Below are 23,373 nucleotides of genomic sequence, written 5' to 3' on the forward strand. Positions count from 1 at the left end.
TAGGGGCATTTGACCTTTATACAGATGGTTCTGGTTTTAGCATCAGTGGGAGTAAAATGAATCACTGTTTTTATAAGCTTTGAATCCACTTTATTGGTATGATCTGATGTTTTCAGTCCATATGATCGTAGTTAATTTCAGACATTTAGTGAGGTGCAGTGCCAAGATTGAAAAGTATATCCCCAAGTCATAATTAAAATAAAAAAAAATATTTAGCACATCTCTTTTAAGTAAGCTTACCACTCTATTTTGTATCATTTATTTTTGCTTTCTAATGAGTAGTAAGAAATGGAAGGAGACACATGGAAGTAAAGACTACTGATTTGAAATGTTTGTGACTTTCCAGCCAACTGTTGCCCACATTTGGGGCTAAATGATGGGTTTTGAAAATCTTTAGGGAACGTTGGGTTAGAGTGGAGGAAGGCATTTATTTAGTGAAGAATTAAGTGTTTATAGGATTAGTGTTATAATCCTAAAGTCCACACCTTAAAAAAAAGGTTAAGATTTTATACTTTAATTGCAACATAAATAGGGGAGAGGGAGCTCTTCAAAATGCCTGCTTTTCCTTTCTCCTCTTGATTCTTCCTTTGTCTCCCTTTCCCCTCAGTAAACACAGTAGCTGGAGCATCAGCAACGCCTACCTTGCTTTAAGGAAGTGTATTTCAAAAAAGCAGTGTATGGGCCACCTGCACAGAATCCCCTGGAGTGCTTGTTAAAGGTACATGCCTGGGCTTTACCTGAGGTCTTTTTTAAATTTTTTTTATTTTTTTATTTTTTTAAAGATTTTATTTATTTATTTGACAGAGAGAGACACAGCGAGAGAGGGAACACAAGCAGGGGGAGCGGGAGAGAGAGAAGCAGGCTTCCCACCGAGCAGGGAACCCGATGCGGGGCTCGATCCCAGGACCCTGGGATCATGACCTGAGCCGAAGGCAGAGGCTTAACCGACTGAGCCACCCAGGTGCCCCCCTTTTTTTTTTTTTTTATAAAGATTTTATTTATTTATTTGACAGAAAGAGGCACAGCGAGAGAGGGAACACAAGCAGGGGGAGTGGGAGAGGGAGAAGCAGGCTTCCCGCGGAGCAGGGAACCCGATGCGGGGCTCCATGCGGGGCTCGATCCCAGGACCCTGGGATCATGACCTGAGTCGAAGGCAGACACTTAATGACTGAGCCACCTAGGCGCCCCTTACCTGAGGTCTTAAGTAAACCCTCTGGAAGGGGCTAGGATCTGCCTTTTAATTTATTTTAAGCACAGTCCCTCAGGTAATTCTTAGGATAAATATCACATTTGAGACTTACTTTAATGTATAAGGTAGTTTGGTCAAGATTGGTTGCTAAATAATTAGAATTCGGTGAATTGAGAGGATAAGGGAAGTGAATGGAAAAGTATTTATTGGCATTACTGAGTGCAGGACATAATTAAGACTAGTAGTTTGAGATAATGGTCTTGGGAGATAACACTAAAGCCAGCAACAGGGGGCTTAATTTCTTCAAGGCAATAGTAGGAGAGATGCCAGGCATAAAGCAGTGCCTGATTGTCTCCATAATTCACCTGGATGCCAGTTGTGGGCAGAGCTCAGGTGTGATCTTGTTGCTGTGAAGCTCAGGCCCCATGATCCATGGCTGTGTGGGTAGCCACTAAAACAAAGGCAGGTCTCCCCCCTCAAGCCTGACTTTCAAGCCAGAAACCAGACTCTTAACCGAATAAACATCGGGAAATGATTGGTAATTTAATAACTCTCCAGCCATCCCCTTCCTTTCTTAATACTCTACCAAAATTGGCAGAAAACTTTATTTCTTTTGATTCTTCCCCCTGACATCCTTCTGGGGAGATTAGGGGTGTACCCACTTTGGCCGAGAGAAGGTTAAGGCCTGAGGGGGATGGGAGGACTGCTTTGAAGATGAGGGAAGTGAACAGACTCTGGCTGACCTAAGAAGGTAAAGGGTAAGGACTAATGAGATTTAAAAGAGGCCTGGATTGTTAGGACTGCAAATAAATTTCTCTGGGGCTGATATATGTAGTAAAATTTTTAGTAGTTGTGAATCCATGTTGAGACTCCATGTCTCTTCCTCCCACTTGAACTAAGTGACAACACAAACCTCCTTTCTGCTCTTCATCTATTCTTTCACTATTCTGCTGGTCCTGGCTTCAGATTGCTTCTGGCCTCTCCTGTCTATTCACTTGCTAGGGCCTGACTTACATGCCCACTGCCTCTATTAACTTTTGCTGGGGCTGTTCCAGGTCCTCATTTCCTCTTGCCTAAACCGCTTCAGCAGTCTCTCTAACAGGCCTCACACTTTTGATCTCCCTCCCCTTCCATTCCATCTGGACTGGATGTTCAAGGCATCTTCTGGTTGCTCCTTCCCTGCCCCCAGCTCTGCATGCAGGGTACATAGCACATTCCTTAGCTAGGTATTCTGTTTTCTCCAGGGCCTGGCGCCCACCTGCTTTTCTGGTTATCTCTTGCTCTGCTCCCTTACCTACCGGAAGTGGGACTACCGTTGCAGCTAGAGTCCCTAAAATTTCCCTCCGTTGTTCAGCTCTTTATTCCAGTTTCTGACTTATCTTCCTGCTCAAACTGACTTTTCCAACTGCCTACCTGTGTTAAGAGTACAAGGCCAGATTTGCCTGTTCTTTCTCATGAATTCTTATCTCTGGAAAAGGAGGAATCCTGCCAAATAAAATTTTTTGGCTTACTATCAAAAGTGCAGAGTGAGTTTTATTCTTTGTGCCTAGGATCCCATGTCTATATTAATTAGAGTTCAGCAAATATTTAAAAGAGCATACCTATTAATGATAGTAACTACCATTTATTGAATCTCTGCTATACATTAGATTCTAAATGCTGTGATACCTAGGTGATTAAATTCTCACAGTAGTCCTGTGCAGAAGGGGGTATTATCTAGTTTTACAGATGAGACAATGGAGGCCTTGGGAATGTAAGGAACATGGCTAGATTACACAGCTAGTTAAATGGCAGAACCAGGAATGGAATCCAGGCCTGTCTGTGAAGTTCATGGTGTTGTACTCATACTAGCTGGCACTTGACTTTGTGTTACAGCTATTGGGATACATGCCTGATCTCCCCATTGTGAATGTGTGCTCATGATTCAGGCCTGAACCCATGCAAATCTTGGTATTTCTAGCATAGCTCTGGCAAATGGCATTCATTCATTAAATGCTTGCTGAGAGGAACTGCATTCCTTTGTGCCTACTAAATTATGTGTTCCTTTAGGACAAAAATGATTTATTTTTGTATCTTGTGTGTATGTGTGTGTGTGTTTTAACACCTAGTTTGCATTCAGTATTTGTTGAATGAATGGATGATGGTAGGGCCAGAGGAGACTCACTTCGAGTGAGGTATTTAGCTACAAGCTGTCTGATTTTGTAGGGTAGACTGCTCTATCTGAGACCAACCCCTAAGATATTCTGGAGAGATTCTAAGCAGCATATACACAGTTCCCAGTTTTAAAGAGCTGTATGACAGCAGCATTGTCTTATGCAGGTGTGTCCAGGTCATTTGAGAAGGAAGTCACATTACATTTATTTAGCTACTATTTATTGAGTACCTGTGTTCTCAGCTTTGGGCTAGGCGCTGTCTTTGCTCTCTGTAACACAAATCTGCAGGGCCAATGTATATATTTAAAGATGTATTTGTCAACAAATGTTTGTATATGATTTTTTATAAAGAGTGACAACCACTCTGTGTGGCAGAGAAGACATCCAATAGACTCATTTTACAAAGGAGGAAACTCAGACTCTGAAGAAAATCAATGAAAACTAATACAGCACTAGTTTTGATTTGAGCCCAGGCTTTCAGAGTGAGTTCCTGCAAGGCTGGCACCTTAAAAACCACATATCCAGTACCTTCCTCCCCATAGTCTATCAAAATGATGCTCCTGGTCATTGCTGACTTCTGAGGTGTGTCCTAAAAGAGTTGGTAATTGCTCTCGTAACTTGAAAGGTTCTATTCTCAACTCACACCCTTGTTTATGTTAGTTCTTGAGGCTTGGTAAGTCAGCCGGCACTGGGTTTTCTGGTGTCAGTGAAGTGTAAGACGGATCACAAAGAGGGTGGAGGCTTTATGTACTCCAAGGGATTTGAATGCTTGAGTCCACATTATTTTGTGGGACTTGACTGTCATTTTGTCTTTTACTTAACTAACAATAAAGCCATGTTATTTGAATAGAACAGTTATTTGAAGCCCCTTTTAGATACTGTGTTGTTGTTGTTTTTTAAAGAATGTGCTGAAATCCAAGGAACCACTCATGAGAACCTCAGACTCTTCATAGACCCTGCTTCAGATTATCTAGTACAGAGTTTTACCTCTTCAAAGTACTATATACACTTCCATTAGTTGAAACCTTAGTAGGTTTTTAAATTGCATTATATGGCAAATTTCTTTTCACCAGTATTAGTTATAGGGGATATATTCCTGTATTGCTCCTTATGGATTTAACCTTTAAAATATTTTTCTGTCATAAAACAACATGCAAGAGTGAGGCTACTGGTTTGTATACTTTTTTCGGTTTAGTTTCTAATGTTTATTAATAAACATTTGCTATCTTTGGGTTGATTTAGACTTACTAAGGACTCAATAATTGAAAATATTATTAGATCTGTCACGTAATTCTCGTTCAGTACTTAGAGTAGCTTGATGGTGTGTAAGTAGTAGTATTCCCACATTTCAGATGAGGAAACCGGAGGCTGAGCAGTTAAGCGACCTACCTAAGAGAACCCTAATAACTAATAATAGGTCAAGATTGGAACCCAGGTTTGCCTCCTTCCCCTGTCCATGGTTATTTAAAAAAATATGTATCTGCCTTGATCATGGCAAAGTTTACCTTAAATGTTAAAACACTAACCAAAGCAAAAACATACACACAAACATAACCTTAAAGGAAATTAAGATGAAAGAGAAAATATACCTAACATCCTGCTACTCCAACAAATCAAACTAGCACTTTTATCAGTAAGACTCTTCTCAGCTAAGTGTTAAATAGATACCCTGGCAGAATGAGGGGAGAGAAAACTGCTGTGAAAGAAGGAACAGAAAAGTTCAGGGAGGTAGCTAATAGCAGGATAAGCATATCTCCTAGAGTGCGGGATTCAAACCTGATTAGCCCCTGGCTATGGCTTAGAGGCCTCTTCTGTGCCCATTTGTTATAGATTAATCCTGCAGTAAAAACCCCACGGACCCTAGGTGAGTTCTTTTTTTATTTGGCCATAGAGAGGGCTTTAAACTGTGACACCCATCTCATGTTTGTGAGATGGGGGTTGTGGGAGAGAGCCTAAGAGCTGGGAATGAATGAGTTTGAACTTGCAGCAAAGGGACTGGAAAATAAAATTTAAAAAAAACTGAAGAAAAGAAGAAAGGAAATGTAGGGAAGAAAGGAACTGAAGAAAAGAAGAAAGGAAATGTAGTTCTTGGCAGCTACTCCTGAAAGAGGAAAAGGGGGAGGAGAATAGCTGAATTATCTTGGAGGCCAAGCTGTGTGTCGTGGTTGCCTGAACTAGCCTTACTGAATGAGGATGGTAGACTTCAGTGATGTCTTTGAAGTACTAGTGCACTTTTGCTGTTACAATCCATAGAGAAGTTTACCAGCGTAACTGTTCAGAGAGTTGCTGCTATTCTTTTCTTCGATCTCCTGTTGAGTTTGTAGGTGTTCAGAAGGGTTTGATGCCTATCTAGCTGAATTCCTGGGACCAGATGAAATTTAGGTCTCCTACTCCTCCGCCATCTTACTCCTCCCCCTACCAGCATAACTGAATTAGTTATTGCTGTTCTGTCTTTTTAAGCTGCATTTATATAATTATTATGAGTAATTGGACTTCAGGGTAGAAAATCGCTATTTAGTGATTACAGGATTCACAAGTATAGAAATCCATTTTTTAAATGATGAAGGAAAATTGTTAGACTCGAGATTTTTAGTTTGTAGCAACATTTAAACCTTGTGCTCTAAAGGCAGAGTTAAAAAGGCAGAATATAGGACGCCTGGGTGGCTCAGTCGTTAAGTGTCTGCCTTCGGCTCAGGTCATGATCCCAGGGTCCTGGGATCGAGTCCCACATCGGGCTCCCTGCTCTGCGGGCAGCCTGCTTCTCCCTCTCCCGCTCCCCCTGCTTGTGTTCCTGCTCTCGCTATGTCTCTGTCAAAAAAATAAATAAAATCTTTAAAAAAAAAAAGGCAGAATATAATGCAAGTATGACTTTCTGAGGATGATCTAAGTTACATGTTACCAAGGTTCTTAGGGACAGGGATCTAGCTAGCATAGAATGAATGAATTCAGTACTGGAAATCAGTACTTAATAATATGATGCTTGCCTTGATGTGTTCTGTTGCTCCGAGCAAGTTGTGTGGGCTGTTATCTCCTGAGAAATCCCTGTAAATGGTATTAGTAATACTTTCTAAGTAGGTTGGGAGAATTTATTTATTTTTCTAAGCCATTTTGAAATTCTTAGATGAAAGGCTCTGTATAGAGCAAATTGGTATCTGCCTGTTTTCCCTCCTCTGAGACAGCAGAAAATAGGCACCTTAGGGTGGGAAGGTTGGCTTATTTTTTGGAGTTCCCTTATAAATTGCTTTTATTGTATTTGAAAAGGATATCAGAAGCTCTCAAGAATATGGTTAACTATAAAAGGAAACATTTTTAGTTTTGGAACTTGGAATTAACTGGGTGTTTTCATCTAAGGTAATTGGCCAGACTTGGGGAGGAAAATATGGCTGTTTGGTGATACTGGAGCCCACCTTTGTTTTTCTCTTGCTTTTTCTTTATTTCAGAGAAGAGTTAAGGTTGACTTTCTGAAAAGCAGTCAGCTTTTATTTTCAGTTTGTTGGATCTGTTTTTTCCCCACTAATTTGTGAAATTAATCTTTTTTGCCAAATAACTTGTAGTAGGTACTGGAACAAAGTTTCTCATCTACATTCATTTATACATTCCAATGTGCATACTCAAATGTATCCTTGTGAAAACAGCTTTGCTTGGAAGATTTAACACCAGATTCTTGCTTTAGAGAAGTTCAGTCTAATATAGCAGGGTAATATATATGCATGAATAACCATAATGCCTAGTGTTTTTGGAAAAAGCATATTTTTTCCCCTGAATTATACCTCTACTTAAGAAAATTATGGTGGGGGGCACCTGGGTGGCTCAGTCATTTGAGCTTCCAACTCTTGATTTTGGCTCAGGTTGTGATCTCAGGGTTGTGGGCCCTGCATGGGGCTCAGCGTGGAGTCTGCTTGTCCCTCTCCCTCTGCTCCTCTCTCTCTCTCAAATAAATAAATAATCTTAAAAAAAAAAAAAAAAGAAAATTGTGGTGGATTAAGAGTAATATAAATAGTTTAGAGAAATTTAATACTAGGTTGTGCTGTTCATGCATTTGCAAGAAACTTTCTGCTAAAGACAAGGAAAAATGAACTAGTCTAGATTCATAGGAAGGAATGTAAGGCTAATTTACTTCCTTGGTGCCTTGAAACCTGAATTGACAGGTGGCACAGTGTGGTGTTCCGTCTGTGGTGTGCCCCCCCCCCCCCCCCCCCGCAAAGGGGCACGTGTTGAAGTGAAAAGCTTTTGATCTTGTGGGTTGAGAGTGCACTTTTTTTGTTCTCTTTAAAAACAAAATGTATTCCTTATTGTTGTATATACTTTGCTCCTTGCGAAACTGATGAGCTAAGCCCTTTCTCCCAACTGTACGTGAATTTCCAGTGAACTAGTGGGTGAATTTTCCAATGTAGTCAATTGATTTACAGCATTCACTTTCATATCTTTGTATCGGATTGTGTTTAAAATCTTCTCTAATCACCTTTAAGGGTTGAGATTGATCTCCATTCAGAGTTTGTGGCCTTTAGCTTTTGGCAAGCTTCCAGATAAACCGCTCTTTTGCAGAGACTGTACCCACTTTATTCTTCCACCCTTGGGTGGTGGGGAACCGAAGGTCACTTGGGTAATGCCCGACATTCCCCCCACCTTTGCCCCTGCGCTAGCTCAGACACTTGCCTGGCGTCTGCCTCTTCCGTTGGTTGGAAGGGGTCTGGCTTTTGAGGGTCCGTGAAGGTAATTAACCTGATATGCATTTGTATAATGAAGAATGTAGTCCAAATAGCCACCTAGCAAATGAACCCTGAGAATTCCACCTATTTGTGGTGGACGTTCTGCAACTCGCGATGCTTGGCTTTATGGGCAGTTTACAACGTAGCCAGATTTAGTTTTCAAAAAACAGAACCCCAGAGACCCTACCTTTTAATCATAGTAAGAACGAAAAACATAGGTTGACCTAACTGCAGTATGTGATGGCAAATGTTTTAAAGCGCAGGACCTTTGGCGCCCAACCCCCCCCCCCCCAATTTTGGCGTAAGGTTTTCCAGGTATTTCTTAGAAAGCTAGATGACACTGTCAGTAACTGCTAAAATAAATAATAGCTATCACTTGAGCAGGTATTATTCCAACATGGAGAGGGGACCCATTATTGCGCGCATTCTGTGCGCCGCAGGGAGGTGGGTGCGAACGCGCTGGGTCTGGGCTCCGCGGGGCGGGGCCGCCGGGAGGTGGAGCGAGCTGGGGGCGGGCCAGTGCGCATGGGCGGACATCCTCAGCTTTGACAGACCGCCTTCAATTTCCGCTGTTGTCGGAAACGTTGCGAAGGCCGTTAGCTGAGTGTCCACTGAGTGCGCTGGTTGCCGAAATGTCTGCTGAGAAAGGTTCCCTGGGGAGAGGCGTAGAGAAAGGAGAGGAGCCAGTGGGGACCATCGCTGCTAGTGCGTACTCTGTGAAGCAGGCGGATGATGGGGAAGAACCGATGAAGGTGGAAGTGGTGGTGGGGGCTGATGGCTGCTCTGACGACCTCAGCTGTGGGGAGGCCGACCTAGACCCCCACCTCCTAGGTCTTACGGATGACGAGGAGAAATGCCGGAAAATCCGCAAGCAGTACCGGCAGCTCATCCATAACGTCCAGCAGAACCGTGATGACATTGTGAACCCCGCGAGCGACTCGTTAACCGAGGCTCTCGAAGAAGCCGATGTCCTGTTTGATGAAGTGAGCCGAACAAGAGAAGCAGCTCTCGATGCCCAGTTTCTTGTTTTGGCTTCTGATTTGGGTAAAGAAAAAGCAAAGCAACTAAACTGTGATATGAGCTTTTTTAATCAAGTAGCGTTTTGTGACTTTCTGTTTATATTTGTGGGTCTAGACTGGATGGAAGATGATGAACATGATGAATTGAGTGGCTGTGATGATAATACAGCTCTTTTCTTCTGGGAGACCGTACAGAAGGAAGCAACATCCTGGATATTGCAAGCTGAAACATTCCACTTTATTTTTGGTTCATTCAAATCCAAACCTGCACCAAAACCCCGACTTGAACACCACAAAAAAGCTCACAAAATGGAAGAAAATGGGGATATGCCTACAAAACTGAGGAAGTTGGACATGAGTAATAATCAAGAAGCAACAGAAAAAGAAGTAGAAAGAATCTTGGGATTGTTGCAAACTTACTTTCGAAAGTATCCTGATACTCCCGTGTCCTATTTTGAGTTTGTGATTGATCCAAACTCTTTTTCTCGTACTGTGGAGAATATATTTTATGTTTCTTTCATTATAAGGGATGGTTTTGCGAGAATAAGGCTTGACCAAGACAGGCTGCCGATATTAGAGCCGATTAATATTAACCAAGTGGGTGAGGGAAATGATCCCAGTTCTCATGGCAGGAAACAAGGAGTTATATCTTTGAGTTTACAGGACTGGAAAAATATTGTGGCAACTTTTGAAATTTCAGAGGCCATGATCACAAACTCATACTAGGAATTTTTGTTCTTAGTATAGGATGCATTTTGTGGCTTTTCTAAAGTATCTCAAAATGGAGAGTAAAATCAAGCAGAAGCAAATAATTGTATTTCATGTAAAGTGAAAAAGTATTTTCAAAAACACCAGAAATTGTTTTACTGTGCAGTGTATTTTCTTTTTTTTTGGTAGTTTATAACGTTGTCACGATCTTCTGTAATTAAAAATTATTCACTGGCATGTTGTGGGAAGATTTTTTTGAATGCCCTTTAAGACTTTATCAATAAAAATCAGCTCTGAATTTCATAAGAGGCATTTGATAATTTATAAAAAAATCAGTTTTGTGATGCTCTGTGATAGTGCATTGCTTTCTCTGTTACAGGGAACCTGTATGGGGCTCCTGACAAATGGGGCTCCTGACAAGTTTGGGGGAAGAGTGGGGGAAAAAAAATGGTCAAGAAAGACTTTATCCGTAGGGCAGTGAATAAGCAATGTTAATACTGTAAAAAAAGGTTGGGGGAAGAGTGAGGGAAAAAAAATGGTCAAGAAAGACTTTATCCGTAGGGCAGTGAATAAGCAATGTTAATACTGTAAAAAAAATCCAGATGTCATGCTTCATTGCAAGGAGGACTAAGTAAGATTAATGAGTGGGTATCCATATTCTAAATAATTTCTTCTGTGATTAGACTTATCTACTGTAGAGACGTTCTACTTTTATTAGGGGAGGCATCAATTAAGTGCATGCTGAAAGGTGAGTAGGGTTTGGTCAAAGATAGGAAAGGGATTCTGGCCAGGGGAATATGGAGGCCAAATACATGGAATTGTGAGAAGTTATGGCACCAGAGAATCGTGAGATTTTTTTTTTTAAAACTTCCATTTGAATGTTAAACTGGGCAAAAACTGAATTACCTTATCTATTAGTATCCTCAGAGGTAGACGATACTTTTGTCAGATTATTTCAAACACAAAACCAGTTATAGTCTTTATCTAGTTGGTTGATTTCTTCTCTAGCCTCTAGTGTCCAAACACTTTTGTAATTTCTGCTAGTGCACAGAGTGACCTTCAGAATCAGTGGTGTTTCATTATGTAACAGCCTTGAATATTCCCAGTTCAATTTTGTGTTTCTTATTCAGGCTTTCAATGCCTGGAAATGATCTCTCTTTATACTGAGATATGTAATTAACTTACCTAAATGTTCTTTACTTAACCATAAAAGCTTTTTTTTCTTTTTGTTGCTTGCAGTTGTTTTAAGGTTATAAATTACAACCTTATTTTGAGGTTATGCCAAAAATTTGGGTCTTTAAGAAAACAGTTTTGAAGGTATAGAGCATGCCTAAATAAGCTGCTTTTCTTTCTTCTTTTTTTTTTTTTTTAAATAGGCTCCATTCCCTATGTGGGGCTCAAACTCAGGACCCAGAGATCAAGAGTTGCATGCTGTATTGAGTGTGTAGCCAGCCAGGCGCCTGTAGGCTGCTTTTCTTGATCCCTATAGGAACTTAATCTTTGGTAGTAGTAGATTTTGCCATTAGGCATGATTTGGCAAATGGATAAGTATCTGTTTTGCATAGAAGTAACAATAAACTTTCCTTCTAAGTCTAGTGTGGTACAGGGAAGGAAAGTCCAAAGACTAAATAAATGACATCAAGATTGACAGGAGTAATCTTAATGTATATGGTGGAGAAGTTTCTTCAGTAATAGTTGAGGTTTTTAGCCAAAATAGAAATTTCTCATGAATGTTAAGTTGTTTTCTGAAGTAGCCATTCCTTCCCCATTTTCATGTGAAGGAATACTAACCCTCCTGGTGTCTACCACTCTTTGATTTATTTAGCAGTCATGGGAGTATCATTTGGTCTTGCTGATCCTCACTTTAGCCTGTCTTTCCCAACCAAGTTCCTGGGTTTTCCAGAGATTTGCCATTAGAGGAAAATAATTTCTTAGTAGCAACAGGATCCTGCCTCCCTTTTTTACTCATCACCAGATGGTTCTGTTAAGTGCCTGTCTCTTTACTGAGAGTATTGGAGACTTGACTAAAAGCATTAATAGAGCATGTACAGGTTTAGGGGGATGGTAGTTTTGGGGGCCTTCCCTAAAGTTGTAGCTTTTTAAAATTTTTTTTAAAGATTTTTATTTATTTGAGAGAGAGAGAGAACGAGTGGGGAGGAGGAGCAAAGGGGGAGGGAGAAGCAGATTCCCCACTGAGCAGGGAGCCCGATGGTGGGACTCAATCCCAGGACCCTGGGATCATGACCTGAGCCAAAGGCAGATGTTTAACTGACTGAGCCACCCAGGCGCCCTAAAGTTATAGCTTTTAACATATAAATCATGACCACTTGTCTGTATTTTTACTGGTTATTGTGACACCTCAGTTGCCTCATCACTTTGAAATTAAAGTGACTGCTTACTTTGAAGAAAAAAGAATTGACCGATAGACAATTACAGAGATAGGTTATGAGCCAACCTGCAGATGTACTGTTTTTCTAGTAATATGAGAGTGGCTTAAATTTCACAGGTTTAGTAAAATCATTTGAATTTTAGAAGAATATTGCAGAAAAATTTTTAACTAGAACTTTATTGTGTAACAGAACCACTTTTCTGATCAAAGCACCTGGCATCAAATCCTGAATAACATCCTAGAGACTTTGGGCAAGTTATTAAACCTTTCAACCTTTGGTTTTTGACTTGCTAAGTGGGAATAATACCCGTCTCTTAAGTTTACAATAAGGATAAAATTAGAAAATCTATGTGACAAGTACAGTTGACTCTTGAACAGTCGGGGTTAGGGACACCATCCCTGCTGCACAGTCAAAAATTCAGTGTAACTTTTGACTCTCCCCAAACTTAATAGCCTGCTGTTGACCAGAAGCCTTACCATGAACATAAAGAGTCAATTGAAACCTATTTTGTATATGTATTATATACTATATTCTTACCATAAAGGAAGCTAGAGAAAAAATATTAAAATCATAAGGAATGGGGCGCCTGGGTGGCTTGGTTGGTTAAGCGTCAGACTCTTAATTTTGGCTCAGGTCATGATCTCAGGGTTGTGAGATTGAGCTCTTTGTCAGGCTTGCGCCCAGCGCTGAGTTGGCTTGAGATTCTCTCCCTCCCCCTATGCTCATCCCCTGTTCTCTCTTACGAGTGCACTCTCTCTCTCAATCAATAAATAAAATTTAAAAATCATAAGGAAGAGAAAATATGTTTATAGTAGCATATTTATTGAAAAAAATTTGTGTTAAGTGGATTACGTTTCAAACCCATGATGTTCCAAGGGTCAACTGTTCTTTGAAATGTGAGTTACTAGGTATGGTATTGTGAGAAAAGCAGGAGCTTTGTAATCATTTACTCCTGGGTTCGATTCTTGACACATTGGGCAAATTTCTTCGTCTCTAAGGACCTCATTTATGAGATGGAAATGACATTTGCTGGGAAGACTGTTGTGAGGATCAAATGGGATCATATATATAAAGCATCTAGCACAGTGTCTGGCTCGTTGTGGGCACGCATGTTAGTGCCTCACTCTCAGGGTCAGAAATTCTGTGCTGCCACCTCCTTCAGTGGTGACATCTCTGTCATGGTTCGTGCACTTTAAGTCAGGATATGATTTCCTCATGCTTTTGCCTTTGTTTGGCAGACTCTGTTAGCAAGCAATTGGAATTGGCACTTGTTAATTTACTCAACAATTGCTTGAGTGCTTGCTGTACCAGACACTGCTGTAGGCACTGGGGAAAAAGTGGTGGGCAGAAAATTGACCACCTCTCATGGAATTTATATTTCAGAGTGTGTATTGGTGTCCTTTTGTTGCTCTAACAAATTGCCAAACTTTTCGTGGCTTAAACCAACAGAAATGTACTATTTTACAGCTCTAGAGGTTGAAAGTCTCAAATCTGTTTCTCTGGGCTAAAATCAAGGTTTCAGCAGGGCTGGTTCTGCTGAGGCTCTGAGGGGAGAATCTGTTTTCTTGCCTGGTTCAGTTTTTGGAGGCCACCTGTATTCCTCCATTATCAAAGCTGCCAGTGCAACTTCTTAAGTCTGTCTTCACATTTACTACTGTGGTGAAGTCTCCCTCTGCCTCCTTCGTATAAGGATATGGTAATGTGTTAATGGAGTGCCAAGGAACAAAAGGAGAATGTTCGGGAACTTTAGGGAGACCTAATGGAAGAAACGGGCATTGTATTGGAGTCTTAGAATGTTGATAAAAGAACCCCCCCCCCCCCCCCGTCCCCCAGCCCTAAAGGAATGCTTTGGAAGGGATGTGTTTGTGTACATTGAATAAAAATAATTTAACATAATGGTTTATGTACTGTATCAGGATTTGATGGGAAGAGGGCATTTCGGGTGAGGTGTGGTGCAGGGAGGTGCAGGGGAATCTGTTGAACTCTGCAGGAGCTTTTTGACCATGCAATTTCCCTTCTTTAGGAAGGGGAGAGTTAGTAACCTAAAGAGATTTTTCCTACTAGCCACTGTGAAGGCTGGTGAAGTACAACGGTAGGTTAACTTCATTTTACAAAATGAAAAAGCTGACTCCTAAGGATTAGGTGATTAGCTCATGTCACCTAGCTTAGAGAGTGGTAGAGCAAGTGTTTTATTTAACCCAGGTCAGTTCAACACCAGAGCTAATGTATAATGGTAAAAACTAGTGCATGTCTGTGTCCAGTGGATAGGAGTCCTGTATGGGGGGAAGGCAACATAAAGATTATTCTAATTTTAAAGAAATCTAATACACTTGAATTACTTTTGGTATTGTGCCTTTTCAGAGGTGAGTCTGGAGCAGTGTTTCGCTAGGGGTGGGGTGGGGCAGAGGCGTTCCTGAAAGAGGCAGATGGAAGAAATGGAAGAATATCCAGTGTGTAAGGCTGGCAGACACCTGCAGGTGTGAGGTGTTGTGTAATTACACTTAAGTCCTATAGCAGTGGTTCTCAAAGTGTGGTCTGCATTCCTCTGGGGACCTCCTGAGGCCCTAAGAGGAAGGCCTTGAAGTCAGAATTATTTCCATAGTACTAAGATGCTTTTTCATTATAATTTTTTCGCAAGTCTACCATAGAATTTTCCAGACAGGTTGTAATAGACTGAATGCAGAAAAGATAGCAGCAGTCTTCTATTAAGACAGACAGTAAAGAGAATTACAAAGATATAATGCCTCTCTTCCCACTAATTAAAAGATTATTGTTAATAAGTTATGTTTAACAGTAATACTTAAGGTATTTAATATTTTAATAACTTAGAATGTTTTAATATTAAAATTTCTTTCTTAGTTTTAATTTCTAATTTACTAAAATTGTTAAATAAACCTCACATTAACCAAAGCTCTTCGGGGTCCTAAATAATTTAAGGTTTTAAAGGGATCCTCAGGCTAAAAGTTTAAGAACTCCTGTTCTTTATCAGCTACTACAGTTGGTGGTCACTATTTCTAGCACTCATAATTGGAGGAGAATAGGGGGCATTTTTCTCCTTACCCACCTGTATGCTCCTTCCTGACCCTGCCTGGGGGAGCTGTTTTTTACTACCTATCTTTTTTTTTTTTTAAAGATTTTCTTTATTTATTTGAGAGAGAGAATGAGAGAGAGAGAGCACATGAGAGGGGGGAGGATCAGAGGGAGAAGCAGACCCCCTGCTAAGCAAGGAGCCCGATATGGGACTCGATCCCGGGACTCCAGGATCATGACCTGAGCCGAAGGCAGTCGCTCAACCAACTGAGCCACCCAGGCGCCCTACTACCTATCTTATATTACAGGTGGGAAACCACTTAACTTGGACCTTATGGACAGCAATTTCAGTTTTAAGTTGGATTAAAATTTTAAAACACCATGTTTAGTTCTGGGGTCAGTGGAATGCTTTAGTTGCCTGTGTCTTACCGATTTTACTTTATAGAGTTAAGTGTTCAGGCTCACTCAGCTTTCTTTGTAAAATCTGTACACTTGTTGATACAATTTGACTTCCAGTTTGAACTGTAAGAATCTGGTGTGATCCAGAATTTCAGTACAGAACAGATTACACATTGGTGGAGGGAGTATGTGGCTTTTCAGCATGACAGTGCATTTTCTTTCTTCTAGTAGATATGTTGGGGGTTTGGCTAGGAAATGGGTAGTTTCCATTTAGACAGCCAATGACCGTGTTCTATCACTGTCTGTGTCAAGTACTTGCAGATAAAATTGAGGCTGAGATTAAAAATGGTCATGTTATTTTTCCAGAAGAACATCTGGCTGCATTTATTAGTTAACCCTTTTAAGCCAGCAAGTCAGCCTGTGCTCTTTGAGAGCAACTAGAGAGTAACGCTTGTTATCTGAAGCTTATATTGATCCTTTGATGTGAATGGCTATTATTATTACCAAATTGTTTCCCCCCCCTCAACAGTGCCTTCTATTGAAGGAGGAGCCTCTGCCATAATGCAAGTTCATGAATACTGGCTGTGTTTACCAGCCTCTCACGTTAGACCTTTTGTACAGACGGTCAGGGTGATGCCGTCTGGTCTCCACTGTTGCTGGTGTCCACGTGTTCTCCCTTCAGTCCCCAAGCCATCATGTGCACCTGCCACACTGCCAAGGGCCAGCCACAGTGCCATGCCTCCTTCTTCACCTTCCTCCACTGCACCCCCTTCCGCATCCCAGGCATCCTGCTCTACTGATCCTAAGCTCTGCCTTCCGCCCCCTACAGCTGATGGTAGGCAGGAGGGAAATGTACAGTCGGGGCTGGTAAGTTTGGGGACTCTTTTTGACTCTTGAGATTAAAATTGGATTTTTACAAAAACTTTTTTAGTGCCTGTTCACAATGTTTCCAACCATTATCTCCCATTAGCACAGATTTTTGTTTTAATAAAAGTTAATATTAAATACATCACCAAAACAGTCTTCCAAGCTAATATGAAATGGGTATAAAAGCTAGTGGAATGAAATGGTTTTTAAAATTAAAAGTCTATAATATTCATATTATAAAGCTTGTTATGTGTCAAGAACATGGAAACTAAATCCTAAATAACTTACAGGAGGCCTCGTGCATGGGTAGATGAAAGAAGTAAGCTTGAGGGGTGCCTGGCTGGCTCAGTCAGTAGAGCATCTCGGGGTCATGAGTTTGAGCCCCAGGTTGGATGGAGAGATTACTTAAAAAACTGAAAATATATATATCATAAAAAAATAAAATGTGTTCTTAAAGAAGTAAGCTTTACAGAGTCATGTTTATTTATTTAGCCTGCTCCATCCTCCTTTTTTTCTTTGCCTATTTAAAATGCCTTGGGGGGCACCTAGGTGGCTCAGTCGTTAAGTGTCTGCGTCCGGCTCAGGTCATGATCCCAGGGTCCTGGGATCAAGCCCCGCGTTGGGCTCCCTGCTCGGCGGGAAGCCTGCTTCTCCCTCTCCCACTCCCCCTGCTTGTGTTCCTGCTCTCGCTATCTCTTCTCTCTCTCTGTCAAATAAATAAATAAAATCTTAAAAAAAAGTCTGTTTAAAATGCCTTGGAAAATCAGGGACTTTTACACTTCTCATGCAGGGAAATGTCAATTCATGATTTTGTTCTGAATTTTTACCTAAGTAATGTAGAAAAGTCTTATTTGGCTAATCTGTTTGAGTTGCTATTTACCAGGCCCCTGTCTTAATGGGAGACCTTAGCCTGCTCATTGTGGTACCTTTTTTTTTTTTTTTTAAGATTTTTTTTTTTTTTAATCTATTTGATAGAGACTGAGACACAGTGAGAGAGGGAACACAAGCAGGGGGAGTGGGAGAGGGAGAAGGTGGCTTCCCGCGGAGCAGGGAGCCTGACGTGGGGCTCCATCCTAGGACCTTGGGATCATGACCTGAGCCCAAGGCGGATGCTTAACTGACTGAGCCACCCAGGCGCCCTCATTGTGGTACTTTGACAATAGAAAATAAAGATGCTGCCGACTCGTATTGATAGTTGGTTTTTTTTTTTAAGATTTAATGTATTTATTTGTCAGAGAGAGAGAGAGCACAAGCTGAGTGCACAGCAGAGGACCCTGGGATCATGACCTGAGCCAAAGGCAGATGCTTAACCGACTGAGCTACCCAGGCATCCCTGGAATTGATAGTTTTATTAAAACATACAAGTGTTTTAAAAACCTTCTTTGAATCTTGGTGTAATAATTCTAGGGAAAAAGGACTGATGATGATACTTGATTTAGGACTAGGTTGATCTTGCTGGAATGTCACGCCCTAACGTATGTAGAAGTCTGCAGGAACATCTCAGCATTAGCTCTCCATCACGTGAAAAGGAATTCGGACAGTCCTAACAAAAGCAGATCGTTGCTCACTGCTTGAAAGGAGGGTTACACGTTTTCTACTTGGGTGCTGTAATATAAATTAATATTTTTCCTTTGAAAATTCCTTTTGCTTTTCTTTAAAGAAAGGTTTTCTCACAAAACTTTTCAGACATTGCTGTTTTTAAGTGACGTTATTTCCCCTTCCATTGTTTTTCTTTAGGCTTATCAGGAGGGCAGACTTCAAAAGCTACTAAAAATGAATGGCTCTGAGGATCTCCCTGAGGCCTACGACTATGACCTCATCATCATCGGAGGGGGCTCAGGAGGACTGGCAGCCGCCAAGGCAAGGCTCCCTGTGTGTTATCTGGGTGATGGCTAGAATAGTCACATTCCTGACAGACTTCTGGTTCTCCCTGGAATTTGTTTGAGCCACTCTTGTGGCATTTTGCACATTAACTTGGGCAGGACATGTTTATAAAGGAACTATTTTATAAATCATTTTTCCAAGTTGAACTGTATCTTCTTGATGAAAGTACTTCTGTATAACAGTACCAGGCCTAATATTTTGGGACACATTTTGATTCATATTAAGTTTGGCTGGTTTTTCAAAGATAATAAAGGTGTATAGAAATGGTTTGAAATTAAATATCTTATTCTTTATAAATATTAATATTAGGTTTTCACTTTGATGATATCCCTATTCACAAGTCCTCTTCCCCAATAGAAAAATGGAGAGCAATTGGATTTCTTAAACTTAATCATTAAAAATGCTTTCCTCCTTTGTATATGAACTGAACTATGAGAATAACCACTAACTCCAGCCTGGGGGTAATGGCGGTAGAGGATGTATATATAAGGGAGGTTAAGGAGTGAGGCTTCTGGCCCTAAATTGAGATGCATTTTCCGTGTGTGAGAGGCCTGTGGCCTGTCATCCTTCCCCAACAGGTACTTTTAAAAGATGAGATGGTTATACTCCCCTAAGGTGTAGCTTGTGGATCAGTAAAGGTAGATTCAAATGAAGCAGCCCAAATGAGGAGTAGGCCAGTGTCTGGCATCAAGCAATACTTTGCTGTAAATGATACAGGAGTAATACCAGATATATTTTACTCTAGTTCTCCTGGGTTTTTTTTTTTTTTTTTAAAGATTTTATTTATTTATTCATGAGAGATAGAGAGAGGCAGAGGCAGAGGGAGAAGCAGGCTCCCCGCGGAGCAGGGAGCCCGATGCGGGACTCGATCCCAGGACCCTGGGATCATGACCTGAGCTGAAGGCAGACGCTTAACCGACTGAGCCACCCAGGCGTCCCTAGTTCTCCTGGTTTTAAAGGATATGTAGACTCAGTCCTTTCAAATAACCTGGAGGTCTAGTTGCCAGTACACAAAGCTTATTCTCTGAGAAGGATAAAGGGTACTCTGCAAAATGAACTTCTCACTGTTGTCATCACTCCCCTAAAATCGATTTGGAAACCTTATAAATATCATCAACTTTTTTATTGGCTCTTCACATGAAATTTTAAGAAATCTGACAATTTTAGAAGAAAAATGTTTCCAATATCTACCTAGATACTGAATTAGATAAAACTTAAAAGTACTTTAAAAAAATACGTATATAGGCTACAGATTGAATTAAGAGTTATAGACAGTCATAAATCTTTTTTATTGGATACTCACCTTTTTGCTTAGAAATGACCACAGGTTTTTCAGATTATTGCTTAATATGTTATTGTGTGAGTGGAATTTTGTAAGAGGATTCTAGTGTTAAAAAAAAGAGGATTCTGGTGTTTTCAGCTGACGATTTTATAACTGTACTCTGCATATTCTTTAAAACTGCCCTTATGACTATCTGAATATTGCTTAATTTTTATCTTGGAGTCATGCTAATCATCTTGTATTTGAAATTTCAAGGCAATAATAACTGGTTATGCCTTAGGCACTACAGCTTAATAAGAATAGCTTGGAGTTTTAAAAGCCCGTTTCTAGTCTGTCATGTTTACCTTTCCAATTGATTTTATTTTTTTTAATTTTTTTTTTTAAAGATTTATTTATTTATTTGAGAGAGAGAGAATGAGAGAGAGCGAGTACATGAGAGGGGGGTGGGTCAGAGGGAGAAGCAGACTCCCCGCCGAGCAGGGAGCCCGATGTGGGACTCGATCCCGGGACTCCAGGATCATGACCTGAGCCGAAGGCAGTCGCTTAACCAACGGAGCCACCCAGGCGCCCTCCAATTGATTTTAATACTTTTATTTTCCAGGAGGCAGCCAGATATGACAAGAAGATAATGGTCCTGGATTTTGTCACTCCAACCCCTCATGGAACTAGATGGGGTAAGCTTTAAAGTATTTTAGAAGTGAATTTGTAAGAGCAGGTTTTTCCCTGGCATTGGCTTAAATGGCTCCTAAAACCCAGTTAAAAATTTAAAAATTAAAAAAAAAATCTGCCTTTTTCACTTGGGCTGTTAAAATGGACTCCAGTTAAAAGTTGAAAATTTAGGGTTTTTTGGCAGAGTCAAGATAATGCAAAACCTTATCCACAGCTGTTATGATGATTTAAAGCTACATATTTGAGTAATCTTTTAAATTTAGGGGCTTAATAACTGAAAGTTTAAACACTTATCTGTGGATTTCTGTTTTAAAACCAGTTCCTACATTCAGCAAAAACTGGAATGAGGTATCTTAATGAATAGCCCGTGCTGCTTCTGAGTCTTGGTGAATTAAATGTTCCTTATTCATTTATTCCACAAATATTAATTAAATTATCACTTATTATGAGCAAGGGCATTGGAGAATATAGCAGGGGACTCAGTAGACATGAAGTTCCTGCCCTTGTGGAGTTTACGTGCTAGTGGGGAGACAAAGATAAGCAAGAACTTTATGAATTATGATAAATGGTACTAAAAAAAATTATATGGTAGAATAGAGAGGAACTGGGTAGAGGAAAGAGTTTAACTTTGAGAAAATTATCAGAGAAGGCCTCTGAAGAGGTGGCCTTTAGATGAGGCCAAAAGAATAAGAATGAACCAACTATGCCAAAAGCTGAGGAAGAACCTTCCAGGGGACTTTTCTCAGTTTCTCTCACAGAATAGAACATACAAAGGCCCTGAGGCAGGTAGGAGTCCTTCATGGTTGTAGCACGGGTGGTATGAGCTGGGGCTAAGAATGGAGAGGAAGGCAGGTGTCGGGCTGTACAGGGCCTGGTAGGTCAAGATGAGGAGTTGGATCTAACTAAAGCATAGTAGGAGGTCTTTGAGAAGGGGATTGATGTGATATGTAAATCTTACCAAGATAACTTAGCTGCTCTAATTAGGAAGCAAGAAGCAGGAACTCTGGATAAGAAATTGTCTGAGTTTCTAATTGATCCATTCAGCATATATTTATTACGTGTCAGTCACTATTCTTGTGCTGGGCATAGCCGCTCTGGCCTATGGAGCTTACACTCCATAGTCGCAGTTTGGAAGCATTCTCTTCAGAGGGCTTACGTGAAGTCCACTGCAGTCCCGCACTCTTACGCCATTTTGTCTCCCTCCCTGCTTGCCTACATTTTGTTTTAATGGAGACAGTCTGTCACCATGTTTTTTAAGCTCAGATATGCTAAACCTTTTGTTTGTTTGTTTTGGTCATGAATCCTTTTGTGAGAATCCACGAAAGCTGTAGACCACCTTTTTTTTTAAAGATTTTTAATTTACTTGTCAGAGAGAGAGAGGGAGAGAGAGAGAGAGCGAGCACGAGCAGGGGGAGCGGCAGGCAGAGGGAGAAGCAGGCTCCCTGCTGAGCAGGGAGCCCGATGTGGGACTCGATCCCAGCACCCTGAGATCATGGCCTGAGCCGAACGAAGGCAGATGCTTAACTGACTGAGCCACCCAGGTGTCCCGACCACCTTCTTTAAAAAAAAAAAAAAAAAAAGCTCATATACATCAGATTTTATATGTAGTCCTAGCTCCATTACAGTCCAACCGTGGCCAGCTTAACAACCCTGTTACCATTTAGTTCTATTCATAGATGTGGTGGCGAGTGTAGGATTGTACACAAAGTAAAATTTCATCTTATCTTATCAGCAGTTAATTTTGAATCTTTGCAGTGTGTGGAAATTGTGGTAATCTCATTTTTCTTCTATTTTAGGATGTGTCACTGTTCGATACATAAGGCTCTCTGAGCTTAGAAATGCCACGAGTCTTAGAATAAACTTGTAAAAACAGTATTGGCTACATTAAGCAAGTAGATTATGATCTTCCGTAGCATAGTAATAATTATTGACCGTTTTCTTTAAAGGATTGTGAAGCTGGATGTAAACTGATCTCTCAATGTTGTTGCAGGTCTTGGAGGAACATGTGTGAATGTGGGTTGCATACCTAAAAAACTGATGCACCAAGCGGCTTTGTTAGGACAAGCCCTACAAGACTCTCGCAACTATGGTTGGAACACCGAGGAGATGGGTATGGCAGGAGAAGCCACTCTTCCGTTTGTGCTTTTGAAGGGTTTGGGCTATGAGCTTGCAAAGCACCATCCATTTTTATGGGACTAGAAATTGACCTGGGGGTTTTTACTGTTGACAGTTATGTATAAAATTCCTGTAGTTATCCTGTGTCAGATAGCTGCATAGCTATTGTGGTAAAAGAACAGATACTGTACTTGGAGTGCCTTTCTATAATAGAAAACCAGAATTTTTTAGATAAATTCTTTGTTATGATTATTATTTTTAAGTAATCTTTGTGCCCAGTGTGGGGCTTGAACTCATGACCCCAAGATCAAGAGTCGCGCACTGTACCGACTAGCCAGCCAGGTGCCCTTCAAATATATTCTTATATATAGAGTTTCATAAAGAGTGTAAGTTACATTTGCTCTCCTTTGAAGCTGTTTCATTTTTCTCTCTCCAAAGAAATGTTTCATGAGCTGATATTTTGGGGGTGGGGGGACTGCTTATTTGTTGAGAAAGAGATGGTTAGTCTTTGTTGGGTAAAATATCTAGAGTACCCTAGCAACCCTTGGAAAGTTGAAGAGAAACTGCTGCCTTTGGAAAGTAGATTACATTATCTGGTAGAAGAAAAAAATGAGGTTGGCCCGGCTGCATAGTTAATTAACGACATAGGTTACCATGTCCTTGAAGAGGGAAACTCCAGCCTTATATGATATTTTTGTTGTTGTTCTTAAAGATTTTATTTATTCCTTTGAGAGAGAGAGAGCACAAGCAGGGAGAGAGGCAGAGGGAGAGGGAGAAGCAGGCTCCCCACTGAGCTGGGAGCCCAACGTGGGGCTCTATCCCAGGACCTGGAGATCATGACCTGAGCCGAAGGCAGGTGCTCAACCAACTGAGCTACCCAGATGCTCCCTGATACTAGTTTTGAGATCTGCAGGGTATGGGGCATTTGCCAGGGTAATTTATTTTGTAGCTTTTTCTGA

General features: G+C 40.8%; 2 protein-coding genes across 6 annotated transcripts in view; both read left to right on the forward strand.

The window, feature by feature from the left end:
- TXNRD1 (thioredoxin reductase 1) overlaps positions 1 to 23,373 on the forward strand; it is a 67,145-nt gene that overhangs the window by 3,066 nt on the left and 40,706 nt on the right. For all 4 annotated transcript variants that reach the window (XM_031035527.2, XM_031035529.2, XM_031035531.2 and 1 more), the window contains exons 2-4: positions 18,202 to 18,324; positions 20,232 to 20,304; positions 22,290 to 22,409. In XM_031035527.2, coding sequence (XP_030891387.1) covers positions 18,238 to 18,324; positions 20,232 to 20,304; positions 22,290 to 22,409 — 280 coding nt within the window. In that variant the 5' untranslated portion in view covers positions 18,202 to 18,237. The remainder of the gene's footprint in view (positions 1 to 18,201; positions 18,325 to 20,231; positions 20,305 to 22,289; positions 22,410 to 23,373) is intronic.
- On the forward strand, positions 1,061 to 10,172 carry EID3 (EP300 interacting inhibitor of differentiation 3). 2 transcript variants are annotated; one of them, XM_031035533.2, is made up of 2 exons: positions 1,061 to 9,095; positions 9,186 to 10,172. In XM_031035533.2, the coding sequence occupies exons 1-2, from the start codon at positions 8,684 to 8,686 to the stop codon at positions 9,794 to 9,796; spliced, it is 1,023 nt and encodes a 340-aa protein (XP_030891393.2). In that variant the 5' UTR covers positions 1,061 to 8,683; the 3' UTR covers positions 9,797 to 10,172. The 2 variants fall into 2 exon arrangements, with proteins under 2 accessions (XP_030891393.2, XP_006740286.2); XM_006740223.3 differs by having other exon boundaries at positions 7,390 to 10,172.

The sequence above is a fragment of the Leptonychotes weddellii genome, chromosome 5 (assembly GCF_054177405.1).
Source record: "Leptonychotes weddellii isolate Sample4059 chromosome 5, ASM5417740v2, whole genome shotgun sequence".
NCBI lineage: Eukaryota > Metazoa > Chordata > Mammalia > Carnivora > Phocidae > Leptonychotes > Leptonychotes weddellii.

What these genes read in the sequence shown, in the direction of transcription:
- EID3 (XM_006740223.3), top strand. Translation starts at nt 8,684, where the DNA reads ATGTCTGCTGAGAAAGGTTCCCTGGGGAGAGGCGTAGAGAAAGGAGAG.